This window comes from Scatophagus argus, chromosome 3 (assembly GCF_020382885.2).
Source record: "Scatophagus argus isolate fScaArg1 chromosome 3, fScaArg1.pri, whole genome shotgun sequence".
In the NCBI taxonomy this organism is placed as follows: domain Eukaryota; kingdom Metazoa; phylum Chordata; class Actinopteri; family Scatophagidae; genus Scatophagus; species Scatophagus argus.
Window position 1 is genome coordinate 10,699,940 of NC_058495.1, and position 15,013 is coordinate 10,714,952.

The following is a 15,013-nucleotide window of genomic DNA, read 5'->3' on the forward strand; positions in this document are numbered from 1 at the left end:
GTTTCCTTTTTGGAAATGAAAGGGAAAGAGGCTGCAGGACTAATTAGCAGAGGCTGGAGGAGGATCTTTAAAGTCTACAGCAACCTGGGACTACTGAAGGGGTCAAAGGGCCATAGCTTGACTGTAGTAAGCCCTCCACTCAGTATATTCTTGGAGTGACTGCGAGCTCAGCCATGCTACCTTACATCCACACAGTAGGTCATTCACATCTTGTAGAAATTTTAAAGGGAGTAGGCTGGTCCTGATGATTGCCATGTTGATAAAATCTGCATGGCAAATAATTACCTCGGGAGCACGTCTGGCTGATGTTCCATTTCATCTTTGTTTCAGTCTACCCTCTCACTCTCTCTCTTCTCTGGCAATTATTTAACCCCCACCACCACCACCACTGTGTCATCCTCCTGCAGCTAATGGCTTCACTGTGCTTTTCACAATCCCTGCTTCTTTTGGAATGAAAGGCGAGCACAACTCTGCTGCTGCCTGGCATTAAATACTGCTTATTGATAAAGATGTCATCATGGCAGAGGATATGTAGGAAAAAAAAACTTTTTTTTTCTTTTTTGTTTTTTTTTTCTCTGTCAGTGAAGCAGGATGATTGTCGCTTATCCCAGAGAGATATTTGATCATCCTGCTGGTGTGTCCTCACTGGGGTCAGCAGTGTATGAGAGGGGGACAGTGACACAGCTGTAGCAGCCGAGTGGAACCAGTGATGGATGACATGCCAGAATGGGCCATGCTGCCTTCCTGGGCGGCTGTGTTGACAGGCTCAGCTCTTGCATCTCACATTCAACATCAGTAGGGCTAATCGCAGGTCATGCTGGCCACAGATGTGACGTGTGAATATCGCTCCTGTAATTGCTCATTTGTCAATGTCACATTCTCAAAGAGCACGTTTCCACAGCAACATTATTGAATGAAACTTGCTGTAATGGACAAACATAAAAAGACCTTGATGAAATTAAATCGCAGTGCAGGCCAGTGTAAGAATTTCACACCTTGTCATTTCATGCGGACTTGCCATAAGCAAAGTCGCGAAAAGGCAGTGCTGGTGTTGAAAAGAATCAATATTTTCATATTAATAATGGGTCACATGAATACTTGTTCGAAGAAGGGGTTATTTGGAAATGATGACCAGGCTGCTGTTCCTCTCAGTTCTATGGTGCTCACTGCTTTGGTTTTTCATCTCATAACTTAACTGTTTTGGTTCACTCCCACCACTCTTATAGCACCATTAATAGCTGGAGCAGACAGCTGTAAACGTCTCTAAAAGCCCACTGTATGTTACCTCCACAGCACCAAATGGACGACAGACCAGATTTACAATTAACTAGTCAACATTGTTGAAGAATTAGCACATAACGATCTTGATATTTTTCTCAAGAGTCAGCTAAAAAAAGCATCTGTTACTTTAGGTTTAATTAGTGGACAGTATTGTAGTCGAATTTTAGGCTGAAACTGATGTTTAACCAAGGGTCACGCACAAACAGTATTTAGAGTGATGAATATGATGAGTATAGAGGAGTGTAAATGATACTCATTAATTTTCGCTTTGCTTCTAGTACCCGATGGTGAAAGCTACATTTTGTGTTGCTACAAATATTTTGGCTTCTTTCTAGTAGTATGTAAATTGTTGGGTGCGTGCGTGTGTGTGTGTGTGTGTGTTCATGTGCGCTCGTAGTGATTATAATCCAAGTCCTGGCTGGAAGCCCTTCAGCCTGTGCTCCAGCAGCCGCAAGGCCACAGCCTCTCCCCACTAGTTAATTGCATCTGAATTAGTCCATTAATGTGGCCGTGTAGGGGGATGAAGGGGTGCACGGAGGTGTCTGGCCTCTTTTGACCGCTACAATGTATTATTAATGGGTCAGCAAGTCTGGCAGTTCTGCATTAACTTGGCTAATGGACTGTAGGGTGGGTCTGTGATTCCCTTTCAGAAGGAAATAAAATCTAATACATATTACAGAAAAAAAGCTTCTCTTAGGCTTTTTCAGAGTTTGTTAGTGAGAGTAGAGCATTGATTTAAAATGAACCGTTGTTCCTTTCCATCGCTTTGCAGATTTTGCTCCTTGCTGACAGGTTACTGTGGGAAGTTGAGGGTTACACTGAGTCATCACCCTGTGTCTGCCATAGACAATAAAAAATGCTAATGAAAAGCTAAGCATCAGATCAGATTAATATGGGTGATGGTAAATGGCTTACTTCTTTCTCTGCTTGTGAAGTTGCCATCAGGCCACATGTATTCAAGTGCTTAGTGTGGTAAATGTAGGAGTTGTGAGTTGCGTGATGAGAGCACAGCTGAATAAAGAAATAAAAGCCTATATCTGGCAGATTTTCACTTTTTCTTTTTAAAACTCAGTGTTGTTGAGGTATACACACACTAGTCATTTTGGAAATGGACTCAACCGTACCAGTCAAAAGGAGGTCACAGTCACCAGAACCAGAATGGTATTCATGTTGGACACGTAATTTCCTCCATGCCATATTTTATGCTGATTCAAGAGTTTCTCTGACTATATAAAAGTTAATTGAATTATTTATTTTTATCCTTCTGATTCTGCACAGAAATAATCGTGGTATATGTCTATTGTCACTGTTTGTTTCTTAATAGTTAGCAGTCAAAAGAATATGATGCCAAGATAGAAGCTTAAGGAGTGCATGTGACTGTTTTATTTATTTGTAGTAACATGCATATTTAACAGCAGCATAAGCTCTTTAATGTTTGTGTAGACATGCAGGAAATATAAAAGGTCAAAATGTCTCAGTTTTTCCTCAGCTTGATATAGTAATTTTTTAGTAGGTCTGTTTTGCATTTTGTCCTCCAAACATAACATTTTACAGTCTTGATATTTTGATTTAAAATTTGCTCCCTGCTACTTGAACCCACAAAGAAAAGAATATACCAGTACACTGAAGTAGCACACAAAAGGCTTTCTGTGCTGTTACTTAATTTGTCTAACTCTTAAGTGGACAGTTGGCACTACCCCGTCACCATTAGTAGCTGCAGTCAGTTTTTCATTGTTAGTGGGCACTGTAGTCAGCAGGCTGCTGTGAGCCATTGTCAGAGGATAGCATCAGAGGCTCTTCTTCTGGCTGATAATTAAGTGGCGTACTGACAAACGGCTTTCATCAGATCCCTCATGTGGAACTGAGAGCATGCGAAGGCTTTCAGGGAGGATAAACCAGAGGACGTCACTTTGCCTCCAATCTTTCATGGCCTTGTGCTGCCTTTGCAGTGGAGGAGGAAGGGAGAGAAAAAGCGTCCTGTGTAGCACAGGAGAAAAAGTGCAAGCCCGCGTCGCTCTGAGAAGCAGACTCAATTTGCAGCACTGTGCAAGGCGGCTCCCTTTGCTGATATTGTCAGTCTATACTGTACCAGTTTGTCTTGGGTGACCAAGCACACAGTATGTGCTATGTCTTTTTTCCCATTTGAGAATCTGTCAATTATTTTTGTTTCCTCAGGGCTGATATAACTTGTGATGACTGAGTGGCGCTGAGTGCTTGAGAGTCGAGTGGCACGCAGTTTGACCAAGTGCACCCTGTTGCATCAGTGACTCCCTTAAGACGTAAAGTGCCCCGTCACTACAACCTCTCCGTATCCTGTCATCACCTTTTTGTGTGGCTTCACCAAACTGTAACAGAAAACTGGCCGTTACCGAGCAGGTAGCCAGGTGTTATTAGCTAACATGTTATCAGCTGTTGAGCTGACACAGGGCTGTAAACAGTACTTGCCATTAATCGCCAAAAATAAACTGCTGCAAAGTATTTACTGTAAATTTTATCACATATATTATACATATATATACACATACACACACACACACACACACACAGTGATGGATGACATGCCAGAATGGGTCTTTTTTTCAGTATTGTAACTGTTGCTGAGAACTGTGAGCTACAGGAAGTTTGTATGGTTTTCAAGATAGAGATAATTCATTAAACTTAGCACCAAGTGTGATTCTTGTTTTTCTGCAGTGGATGTTGCACACTTTTATTTTCCTGACTTGATTTTAGTCTTGCCTGCCTCTGAAACTTTCTGTTTCCGGCCTTGTCTGCCCTGTTTTACTGACTGGTTTACTGTTCAGTTGTGTTATTTATCACTCAATTCTGCCAATTTCCAAAGAGGTATGTGCCCATCATCATTCTCCTCAGTTCTTCTTGGTTCATTGCCAGTGACAACCCTGTCGAAGGCCAGAAATGTTCTGAAATAATCCACTTGATGGAATAATGCTACACTTGTGCATGCTGCACTGTGCAGTAGTATAGCAACTGTAGCAACACCAGGGGCTGTACAAAACGCTTTGACTGTGTGTAGTTTGGCTCTGAGCGAGAGAGTGAGACTGAGTTGGATAGACACAAATATCAGCAAAAGAGAAAGACAAAGACGGATAGCTCTCTGAAGGACTGTGATCAAATAGGACTCATATGAGTGGCTCTGGGCTTTTGTTGCAGTGTGACCTGCCATTCAGTGTTGCATTAAGTGAATTTTTCCCCCACAGCTTTTCAAATCTGCAGTGACTGCCTCCCAATTTATAAGGGGAATGCTCGAATTTCAAACGTAGCATTCAAGCCAGGGCTGTAACCTCGAGTGCACCTAAAAAATAATGCAGAAGTTTTTTGGTTTTTTTTTTTTTTTACTTGAATTTTTCTGCAAGTCTGTTCCAAGGATGGCCTTACAGCAACAAAGCAAGTAGTGAAGGGAATGTCGGTGCATGTGCCTGAGTGAGATTGAGTTCAGAACATTTATATTGGAGCTTTTGGTCTCTAACCCCTGTGCTTCTGTTGAAAAGGGAACATCCTTGGTGCAGCATTCATAAACTTCTTATATACCGCTAGAGAACGATGGGGTTTTTGTTCTGGCTCAGTCTATTGTCTGAGCTCTATATGATGCAGTATCCCTGGATTACCCTTGGCAAAATTACTTGGCAGATAAAGTTGGATTGCTTTGCTTACTTGGTGTTGTGGAGGATTCCACACTATGAAAATAGGCGGGTGAACTCAACGCCTACTTTTACTATGTGTTTGTCAACTTCTTTGGTTAATGTGTATTTGATGGTGGTTAATATGTACACGACTTGGTGTAAAACGACCTGTCATAGTTATCATAGATAATCTAGTGTTGCTGTAGAATGCTGTAAACATATCTCACAGATTTGTCAGAAGTTTCTGGCTTTCCTTATTTGACGAAACACATTTTGCACCTGCAGCCTCCCCTGTCTATCCGCTTTACCTGTCCTGCAGTTTGAATGTATGGAGCTGCCCTCTGGAAACGATACACCTGTGGAGACTGATGCAAACCAGTGACCTCAGTTGTCATCTCAGCTAGCACCCCTGTAGTGCCACGGGAACTTTGACGGATCTGCCTTGTTTTTATTTTCATTAATTGCACTTTGTCACTCTTTAAAATCCTTAACAATAAAGTCCAAGCATCTCACTAGTGCAAATGTTTTGAAAGGTTTTTTTTTGTTGTCGCCGTCACTGTTCTCACTTCTCCTGATAACATGTTCTTTGTGAGTCCACACATGTAATCGCTTATCAAGCTAATTTCTTTCTTGCATGTATTGCCCTCATTATGTTAGCTTGCCGGTGAAAAATGGGTTTAATTTAGCCAAATGCTTACTGTTGGTGGGGGTGGGGGGTAAAATACAATTTCCCTATAGTGTCATCTCCTTTTGCAGAAGTGGCTGTTGAGTTTTAATTAACATAATACCTCAAATGCTACACCAGATGACTTGGGTCTAAATAGCAAAATTTAGCCATCATTTTAGTTTTTCTGGTTTGGTCATTTTCTTTTGTCTTTGTATTATGGACATAGACATAGAGCTCACCCAGCAAAGGATAACAGGTTATTATATGTATGACATTTTTCACCTTGGCATGTGTTTTTCTGCAGCAGGCAAGCAAACTGTTCATGTTTTATTAAAACTACATATAAGTGAGTAAAGATCAGAGACTAAGGGGTTTAAAACCTAGCATGCCAACACATTACTACTAGATGCCAAGGGAGGCAGATCAAATGCCTTTGAAGATTAAAAAAAAAAAAATCATGTTGAAAATCGTTATAGTTGGCTTCATTGATATTTGAGTGTGGGCTTTGGGCCTCTCGGTAGCTTTGCTAGATGCGAGAGCTTTGCGCTGTGTTGCAAGACTTCTGGAGTCTGACAGTATAGTATCAGTGGGGGAGGGATCACTGTAGTCAGTAAGCCCTAAGTAGTACTAAAAAGAATTGAATATGTCTTTAATAGGTGCTTCAATGTAATTATTTTTGTCAGTGAATCCAAGGAAAACCTACTTTATAGGCACTCTTGTAGCCTTTAAGGCAAATTGGTCTCATGATTTTCATGTACATGAGTGTGGTAAAACAGGAGGTGGCAGTGATTGTGAGTGCTCACGGTGCTAAGGCATACAGCATCCTGGTGCTCCTTTGTCATCACACAGCAGGCTTTCATTCAGTCAGTCAGAAGAGCCTTGTACTGGTGGCCTTAAGGTCACAGCTCCTCTCACAGCTAACAGGATTAAATCATCTGGTGATTGCACCTCGACGAACTTACCTTTCTCTACCTGTGTGTAAATGTGCCTCTCTTTTTTTTTTTTTCAAAGCAGTGCCTTGCTGAGTGAATACTGTGGCATCCCACATGTCTTCCCACACCCACTACAAATAGACAGCGAAGGTGCTACATTCCGTGGCCCTGGTGCAGATCCCTGAGGCTGAGGAGTATGTTCTGTGTTGGTGGGCATGTCACAGGGTCCATATAAAATAACAGGCCTAAAAATACAGTAATCTACCTGTGTGTGTGTGTGTGTGTGTGTGTGTGTGTGTGTGTGCATGCGCATTAGTTACTGTGTTTCTGATTCACTTCCCGTTTCCTATATTGTGGGCTTGCTTGATGCAGTCAGTTCGTACTACTCCTTACTCTATTTTTCTTTTTTTCTTGGTCAACATTAATTAATTTACTGTGGCCAAATTCTTAGAACATATAGAATATTGTGAAAATGATACAGTTGTTTCAAGGTGAAGTACTAAATAAATACTTGAGTCCATGAGATGAACATGACTTTTTGCTTTTACCATGTTAACTTGAAAGCCTGAGCTTGCTTAGAGTTTGTCTTTAAATTTTTTTTTTTTGGAAATTGTTAAGAAATTCTTGAAATATTTAGATGCTTTTTAGATGGACTGCCTCGCATTTTGACTGCTGTCTACTGTGATATCTCTTTTTAAGTAATATGTTCATTATAACCGCCCAAAGGTCTTTCTTTCCATTTGTTTTGTATGTTGTTTCACTCATTCATTCACTCGCTTACTCACCCACTCAATGACCAGTTCTTTTCTTTCCCTCTCACCATTCATCCAAGAGATTTTTTCATTTTTGAACAGATCTGAAGAATCTATCTCTGCAGTGGCCCAAGTCTTTTATATTGCTCCACCATTCAGACTTGTTAACAGGTCAGCTAGAGGTTGAAGTCCTTTTCTCCAAGTGATGGTACTTGCAAGAATTTTTGCTTTGGTTCGTTTGACTTGTTTCTCTCCTCATCTGTACAGATGCTCATAACAGGGTCTTTATGGCTGTTTTTTCACTTCGACTTCTTCTTCTCCCAAAGCCCTGTGGTACATCCAGTTTTGTTAATGTGAAAAGACGTGGTGATTTCATACAAAATAGGATCAATTTAAGATGGTGCAAAACTCAGGAATCATTTACTCGTTTACTTGGAATATTTGGGTTTTATGAGCAGCTCCTGTAGCAGAGTTCATTGTAATGTTTAAGCACTTGCTCCTGATGTTGTTCAACACCACCTATTTTCTCATACACTGCAACGCTAAGGAAAACACTTTGATCGTGAAGACAGCAAATCCTGCAGCATTTAAGTTCCCCTCCATTTGGAGTTTAATCTTAACACTTTAAGAGCACCTTCAGGTCATCTCAGATTCAGTTGGTCTCAGGAATGTTTCAAGTAAACTCACAACTGGACTAATGCCTCTTTTTTGTTTTTTTGTTAGTTGTGGGAAAAATAAGAGTAGGCCGTGCGTTGGTCGGTTAGAGCCCCCCCACACACTATTTTACCTTTTTTTTTTTTTTTTTTTAAGCTTTGTCTTGAGGCATTAAGTTGCAGGAAGGTGGTGTGAATGTGGGAAGGACAGAACCTACGGGGGCATTGATTTACTCACGTTGGTCCACAGTGTGACTCTTCTTCCAACGCAGTTGCTGGTGTTCGTCCCTATGTCATAACCTGTATGTGTGCATATGTGTGTCTGTCCCAGCATGCCGAGTTCACTCCCTTGGGTCCCTGACCGTGTGCCCAGGGTGCCTCCTCCTCCCCATCTGTGAGGAGCAGGACTGTGACATGGCCTGTCCTTTTAGCTCACTCCGAACGTTTGACATGCCGAGCGCAGAGGTCAGCCTGACCTACTTTCCCCTGGCGGCCCTTCTGCTGAGCTGCAGCTCTCCTCAGCAGGGGGGGCAGCGAGGGCGGAGCTGCTTACGCCTCCACTGCTGTCCTGTTGTGTTAAATCACCACCATTTGTTAGGAGACACGCTCCAGTGTGTGTGCGTGTTTTTTAAGGTGTGTAGGAGGCATCCCACATACACGGACAAACGTACACACACGGACTTGTGCTGAGGTTGGATATGAAGTGCTCTGTGGGGGTTGCAGGTAGATGCTGGGCAGCACTTGGGCAGGACCCCTGCAGTGAGCTCTGTCTGACTCACTTTGTGTAGCACTGTTCACACCCTCTGACCTCTTCTATCTACTTTGTACCCTTTGTACTGTAGATGTACTTATACCAACTACTGTCTTAAAGCATATACTTTGTACTCACACTGACCTACTACTCAAATCCTTACATATTGTTTATGTGTGCGGAGGTAATTGGCCTTAATTTTTCATCAGTCTGTTGCTGTCTTGCGCTCCCCTTTCTCTTCTACTCAGCAAATATACACGATCTATCAAACACAGTGACTGTTGCTGTCATCATGTTTACTTTTTCATCCCCCTGCTACTTTTGTAATAATTTAAAGTCTGCTTTTGTTCTAGTTCAACTCCTTGCCTCCAAACGACCCTCAGCCTGTTCACAGCACACATATGTTTGAAGCAGCAGAAAGAGTTTGTCTAACTCACAGTATTAGACGTTGTGGGGCACAGTGCCTGTCAGGAGGAAAAGAGAGCAGACAAGCAGGGTTCATTAAAAAGTAAACTTCTAATGTAGCGGCAGACCTCGATTGCTTGACTGTATCAATGATTCAGATCCAGCAGAAGGTCCTTAATGGATAGAGCCACCTCTCTGTGCAAGTTCAGCTCCTTCTGTCCGCATTGCATCAAGTGGCACACACACCCAGACACACAACAGAGGCTGTGAAGGAAAAATGTCTCTAAGTACTTATATGTGTATGGCATTGTGCACCTTGCATCACTCCCTCTCCTGCTCAGACACTCCCCAGTTGGCCATGTTTCAAGGTTTTAGAGGAGCATAGGCTGACTAAATGGAGAGCCTTGTATCTGTTTGTCACCATCCACTATGCATGATCACATTCTGCTCTCATGTTGTTTTGTTCAACTGAACTAGTGTTGAACTGTGAAAAGACAAGAGACAGAGTGTGGCTAAAAGGACGAGGCCTGTGTAATGATGTTGTCGCTGTAGCCTGTGTTGTGTAGTCAGCCTGGGCTGAGGACAAGAAAAAGGATCTATGAACCTGGGAGTGATCTCTAGTCATGTTTATGTGCAATGTCCAAAATTAAGTTTTTGACTCAATGGCCAAGTTGATTGTTAGATGAAAAAAATCCACCAGCCAAAATGCATGCATATTGACTTTAGTATTGTTAAAAAATGCAGCAGTAAAGCAACTTGGAAATTATCACACATGGAGTGACGTGGAGTTGAATTGATTTCATTTTTGTTGAAGTTAAAAAGATCTATGTTTGAATGAATGGAATATTATTATTAAGAATTAATGATGTAAGGTGTATTTCAACTAAGGAAAATGAGAAAAAAAATAGAAACTTTCCGATTTTAAACAATCCTCTTGACCATTTGAGGATTGATTTTTGAGCTTACAAAGTGAACTTGAATGTTGCGTGAAATGCCTGTCCCTCTCCCAGTGCAGACTCCCAGCACAGACAGCAACCAGAAAAAGTGACACCAAAACACAGAGACTTTTTGTTACATGATTATTTTGGTATAAACATTTACCCACAAGTGATGCAGATAGCCCTGCAAGATTTACTCACCAAACAGAAAATCTACCCGCATTTGGTGCTTGGCAGGTGTTCACTCCTTGTTTATGTGTACTCAAGGTTTGGAACAATCTAAGTCTCTTACTGCGAGGGCCACCATATTACTACTACTTTGCCCGTCTTGCAGCTTTTGGATACACTTGTCAAGTCTGTGTGACTTTGCAGATCTGGTTCTGCAGATTAGCTGTTTGTGGCTAGATTACATTCAGACCACAGAGACTTCTGATCACAGTGCAAGCCTGAGTGCTTCCGTGCCTAGTTTTAAAGATCTGATAACCATGTGACCAAAATATATTGTAGTTTGAGCTCATTCCATAAAAGTATTATGTGTGTAGTGGTTGATATTATTTTTTGTGCCTGTGGTAATACTTACAAAAAGTTAAAACTGTTGGTCAATGATCCAGTTAGTCAGTCAACAAAAAAAGGAATTCATTGATAATTGTCTAAATCATTGTAAAGTAAAACGATAAATGTAAATGCTAATTTTCTGTTTTCAGTAAATTGATGTGTCTGGGTGTAGGACAGCCTGCTGGTATACGACTTGTGAGAGTCAGTGTCCCTTATTACCCCACCTATTGTAGTTGTGTGTTTATCTCTGTTGTTGTTAGGATTCGTTTTCAGGTATTTGGATTATACTCCACCCAAAATCATTTTTGGGTTTTCTAGTCTTGAAAGATGGCTGTTGAAATTTTGCATTTTGCCTCTTCAAAAAACTGCAGCAGCTATATTCATCTTGAATTTTTTTCATTTATAATGGAATAATATTGTAGCAAAACAAAAAGTGTCAAAATATCCTTCATCATAATCCACTTCTCTGCTGTCCATTATGATGTTCAGTATGGTGAGTTTTGCAGTTTAATGAAAGGAATTGTGGCATTATATTTTTGCTTGTATGAGCATAATCACAGCACATAAATATGTTCAGCGTTGATAAGAGTGAGATGTCGTGCAACACTGTCAAACAGACACCTAAAAACACATTCAGATCCACAATCCAATTCTTTAGGACAATAATTAGAACTGAAACAGTGTGTGTCAAGGTGTAGTTTTAAAAGTTTTGTTTCAGGCTGAATAAGACCTGTGACTCTGCTGTCCTGATTTCAGTAGGCATTTTCATTCCACCACTGTAGGGCCAGAAAGGAGTAGAGCTTTCTTCTGAGGCGAGTGACCACAGGAGCATTATTCCTCTTTGTGCAATGGCCACATTGCAGTGTGGGGTTTGGCTGAAGTTTGGAGGTCTGAATGAGTTTTCTTCATTGTCCTGTAGGCAAGTCTTAAACTTGAACCTGAAGCAAGCTGCAACAGAGAGCCAATGTCGTGAACAAATTTTAGGGGAGCCATTGCAACATGTATGCTTTGTAAAGGGAGCAAACTGCAGACTTTTACAGCCAGCCTGCGGGGACATTTGTTTGATACTCAAAAGAAAAGAAAAAGTTTCACTTTCAGAAAATATTCCCTTCTGGCACAAGAACAGAATTATTTTGACTATGGTGCCAGTTTCCTCTCTATATTTTCAGTAGGAGAATATTGTTAGACTTCTTCTGGATTGCACTGGCATTTCAGAGTGATTTAACCAGCGAGATTGACAGCATTACAATGAGGCTGTCATTATCATCCCTCCTGTGGTATAATTGCCTATACTGTTGAACAAGCAGCTCCCATCTTTAACACTTGGAGGTCTCTCCCCCCCCCCCCCCCCCATCTCCTGCATCCGTTAAACTCATCAGAGAATCCTACAGCTTTTCAGTGTGGCCATCTGTCAATACCACTCCATAAAGTGGAGTGGAGAATCGTGTGCATCCATTGGCTCTTGTAAGTCCTCCGCTGGCCTGCCTCCAGCTGGTTCTGAGGGCCTTGCTGTAGCTGGTTAACCCAGGCCTGGAGTAATGCTTTCCAGCCCTTGTGGCTACTTCAGACCACCTCGCCTCCCCAATCAGGCAGCTGGATGAACCTCCCTCTTCACCGCTGTGGAGTAGCTTGTAACACTGTAATGAGTTAACTCTTAGAATGATCTACATAATTTATTTCCTGCCCCCACAGGAGCTCGCTGAAGCATTAATTAATATCAGGCCGTGGTATCAGCAACCATCCCAGTGTGGGATTCCTTCTGGCTCCTATTTTTGGCACCCATGGAATTCAATATATTTGTGTAACCAGATTGCAGTTTGTTGGACATTGATGAAAGCTATTTCTTCCTGGTGGCTTCGTACACAGATTTAGCTCCTGTATAGGCGTGAGGATGAAATCTGGACCAGTTGCAGGCCCGATCTTATGCCACTGAAATGAACTGACCTTGATGACAGGAGCTGTGACTAAACCTAAATGATGCATGCCAACAAGTAGCATGTCCTTGTTTCTGCTGGCAGAGTTGTTCTCCTTACTCAAGTACGTCAGAGTTGTTCATGTAATCTCATGTTTCCTATGTGTTCACTCACCTCACCACCTTTCTGTCTCTCTCTGTTTTCCCCCACAGAACTCAATACGGCACAATCTGTCATTGAACAAGTGTTTTCTCAAAGTGCCTCGCTCCAAAGATGACCCAGGAAAGGTGAGACTTTTAAACATGAATTTGATTATGAAATGCATGTAATTAGTTTAAAAATACAAATAGAAGAATAGATTTGGTTTCTCAGCTGCCAGAATTTACTGACTTATTTTTATGTGTATCATGTTGGCTCTGCTAGAAAAATGTTACCTTTGAATGGCTGCCAGCACTCTGACAGTCTGGAAATGCATGGCATGCTCTTAATCTATTATGAACCTCCCACCCCCACAGAATTGCATTTCAAATCTATGGAGAGGCTAGTTTTTTGGATCAGCACAGACAGCAGATGTGGGTGAGGAAAAGAAAGGTCTCAGACTGGTAGAGATGGGGTCATAACAGGGTAGAAGTCAGGTCATTTGCAGAATTTTGTGTCCCTGATGTGTTTACTCAAGGTGCTGAACCTACTCAGACCTCAAAATCAGACCTAATTTACTCTCTACTCAGCTCTCTGTCTCCCATTTTTCTTCTGTATAAAAAGGTGTCGAAGTCCAACTTGTTAATTTGACATTAGAATCTCAGTAGGACCACCTACAGTTGCTCTTTCAGCCTGATTTACCTCACAATCTAAATCTGTAACCTGATAAATAGTGTCCCCTGATCCACTGAGTAGTTCATGTAGAAGTAAACTATGCCCCTATATTTAGTATAATGGCGTGCATAGGTCTAACCATATGTTGCCTAACCCAGATATCATCCTGGCACTGTCAGTGCATACACTACATATGCTTAGAGAACCACACAAATAATAATACACACTCATACACACCGACACATGCATGAAGAGCTACGCCTAGCTGTGTAGAGGATGGGGACTGAATGCTAATTTCATGTTTTGCTGTAATCCTCTGATATTGACACTCCTGGGAGCTGCTCCACTAAATACAAAATAATCTATTGCTGTATGGATCCCATTCCAAATGCATGGCCAACATGCTCGCATCCTTAATGTTTAATTTGGAATTTTCCTCACTCCCTCCCCCCCGAAGACAACTTCAAAGGGGCGCTAGCTGCTCTTGATATGTTGCATCAATATTGTAATGTAGCAGGAATATGAGAACTGCTGGTTGGATGAGATAGGAGAGTCATGTAGCTCTCTGTCTGTCTCTCTCTCTCTCTGTGAGATGGTGTCAGAGATGGCAGTTGGTGTACATACGCACACCCTGCCTAACTCTGAGGTAGAAATGCAGCCTGTGAAGGTTACCGTTAATAATCTTTATTTTATTATTTCCAGGATGACTGGTGTGCTTGTTGTGTTTGTCCTACCTATACTTGCACACAAAAGAGGAACTTGATGACATAATTTATGTTGATGTATGAAAATGAACTGCATCAGTTATGGGAAGAGAGTATATCTGGTATCAGGATCTGTTTAAATTTTAAAAAGAAATGTGTACAGCAATCTTTGTTTGTCGCTGCAGAGAATATTGTGGCTTTGCCATGTTGTTGCCCCGATATCCATGGACACATTTCGTTTGGCATTACTACAGTATATTGCAGTATATTTGTGAATAATTTAATGACTCTTTATATGGTTTTCTTTTTTCCTGCCAACTCTCTTGGGGTGGGTGTAGGGAAAGACAGAAACTCCCCTCCCAAGAGAGTTAACTTAATGTGTTCTTCCCCCCCAAGTAAAAAGAACACTAGTAAGTCTGGCTTTGTCGCCGTGACGTGTAATTTTGAAACATCTGAATCTGTTCCCCTGACATTAACCCTTTCGTTCTGACACAGAAACAGATCACGTGAAGACGCACATTTTTCTCACCTTTTACATGCATTTTTCAGCAAAGCTTGTTGTACGAAACATGGAGTGGGTAATGAGATTTCTGCTGCATTTTAGCATAGCTTACATCAATATGAGATGTTTCTTCATCTTTACTTTATTGTGCTGTGAATTATTCTTCCCCCTGAGGAAAATATTAATTGACCCCAGAGCGTTGCACATATTAAAACTTACAATTTTAAGCCCTTGACAAATATAGGCCATCTCTGCCTTTTCATTTTAGTAATTGCAGCAGTGGTGTGAGTGAGCTGTAAAAATCACAGATTTGCTCGCTTTAACAAGAGCAGGCCATAGTGTATAGTGTATAGATACTTGAGATACATCTTGTTCTGTGGCCTCTCCTGTTGTTCAGAGAATTTCTTATGGAAAGAACAATTATTCTCTCTGCTAAGGAAGTAATTTTAAAGGTCCTGATCTCACTTTCTCTGGACAATTGAGATTTTATCAGGGGCCATATGAAATAT

At 41.4% G+C, this 15,013-nt stretch overlaps 1 protein-coding gene across 3 annotated transcripts in view; it reads left to right on the forward strand.

Annotated features, from left to right (window-relative positions):
* foxj3 (forkhead box J3) overlaps positions 1–15,013 on the forward strand; it is a 69,009-nt gene that overhangs the window by 35,430 nt on the left and 18,566 nt on the right. For all 3 annotated transcript variants that reach the window (XM_046383386.1, XM_046383385.1, XM_046383384.1), the window contains one exon: positions 12,698–12,772. In XM_046383386.1, the coding sequence (XP_046239342.1) occupies positions 12,698–12,772 (75 nt within the window). The remainder of the gene's footprint in view (positions 1–12,697; positions 12,773–15,013) is intronic.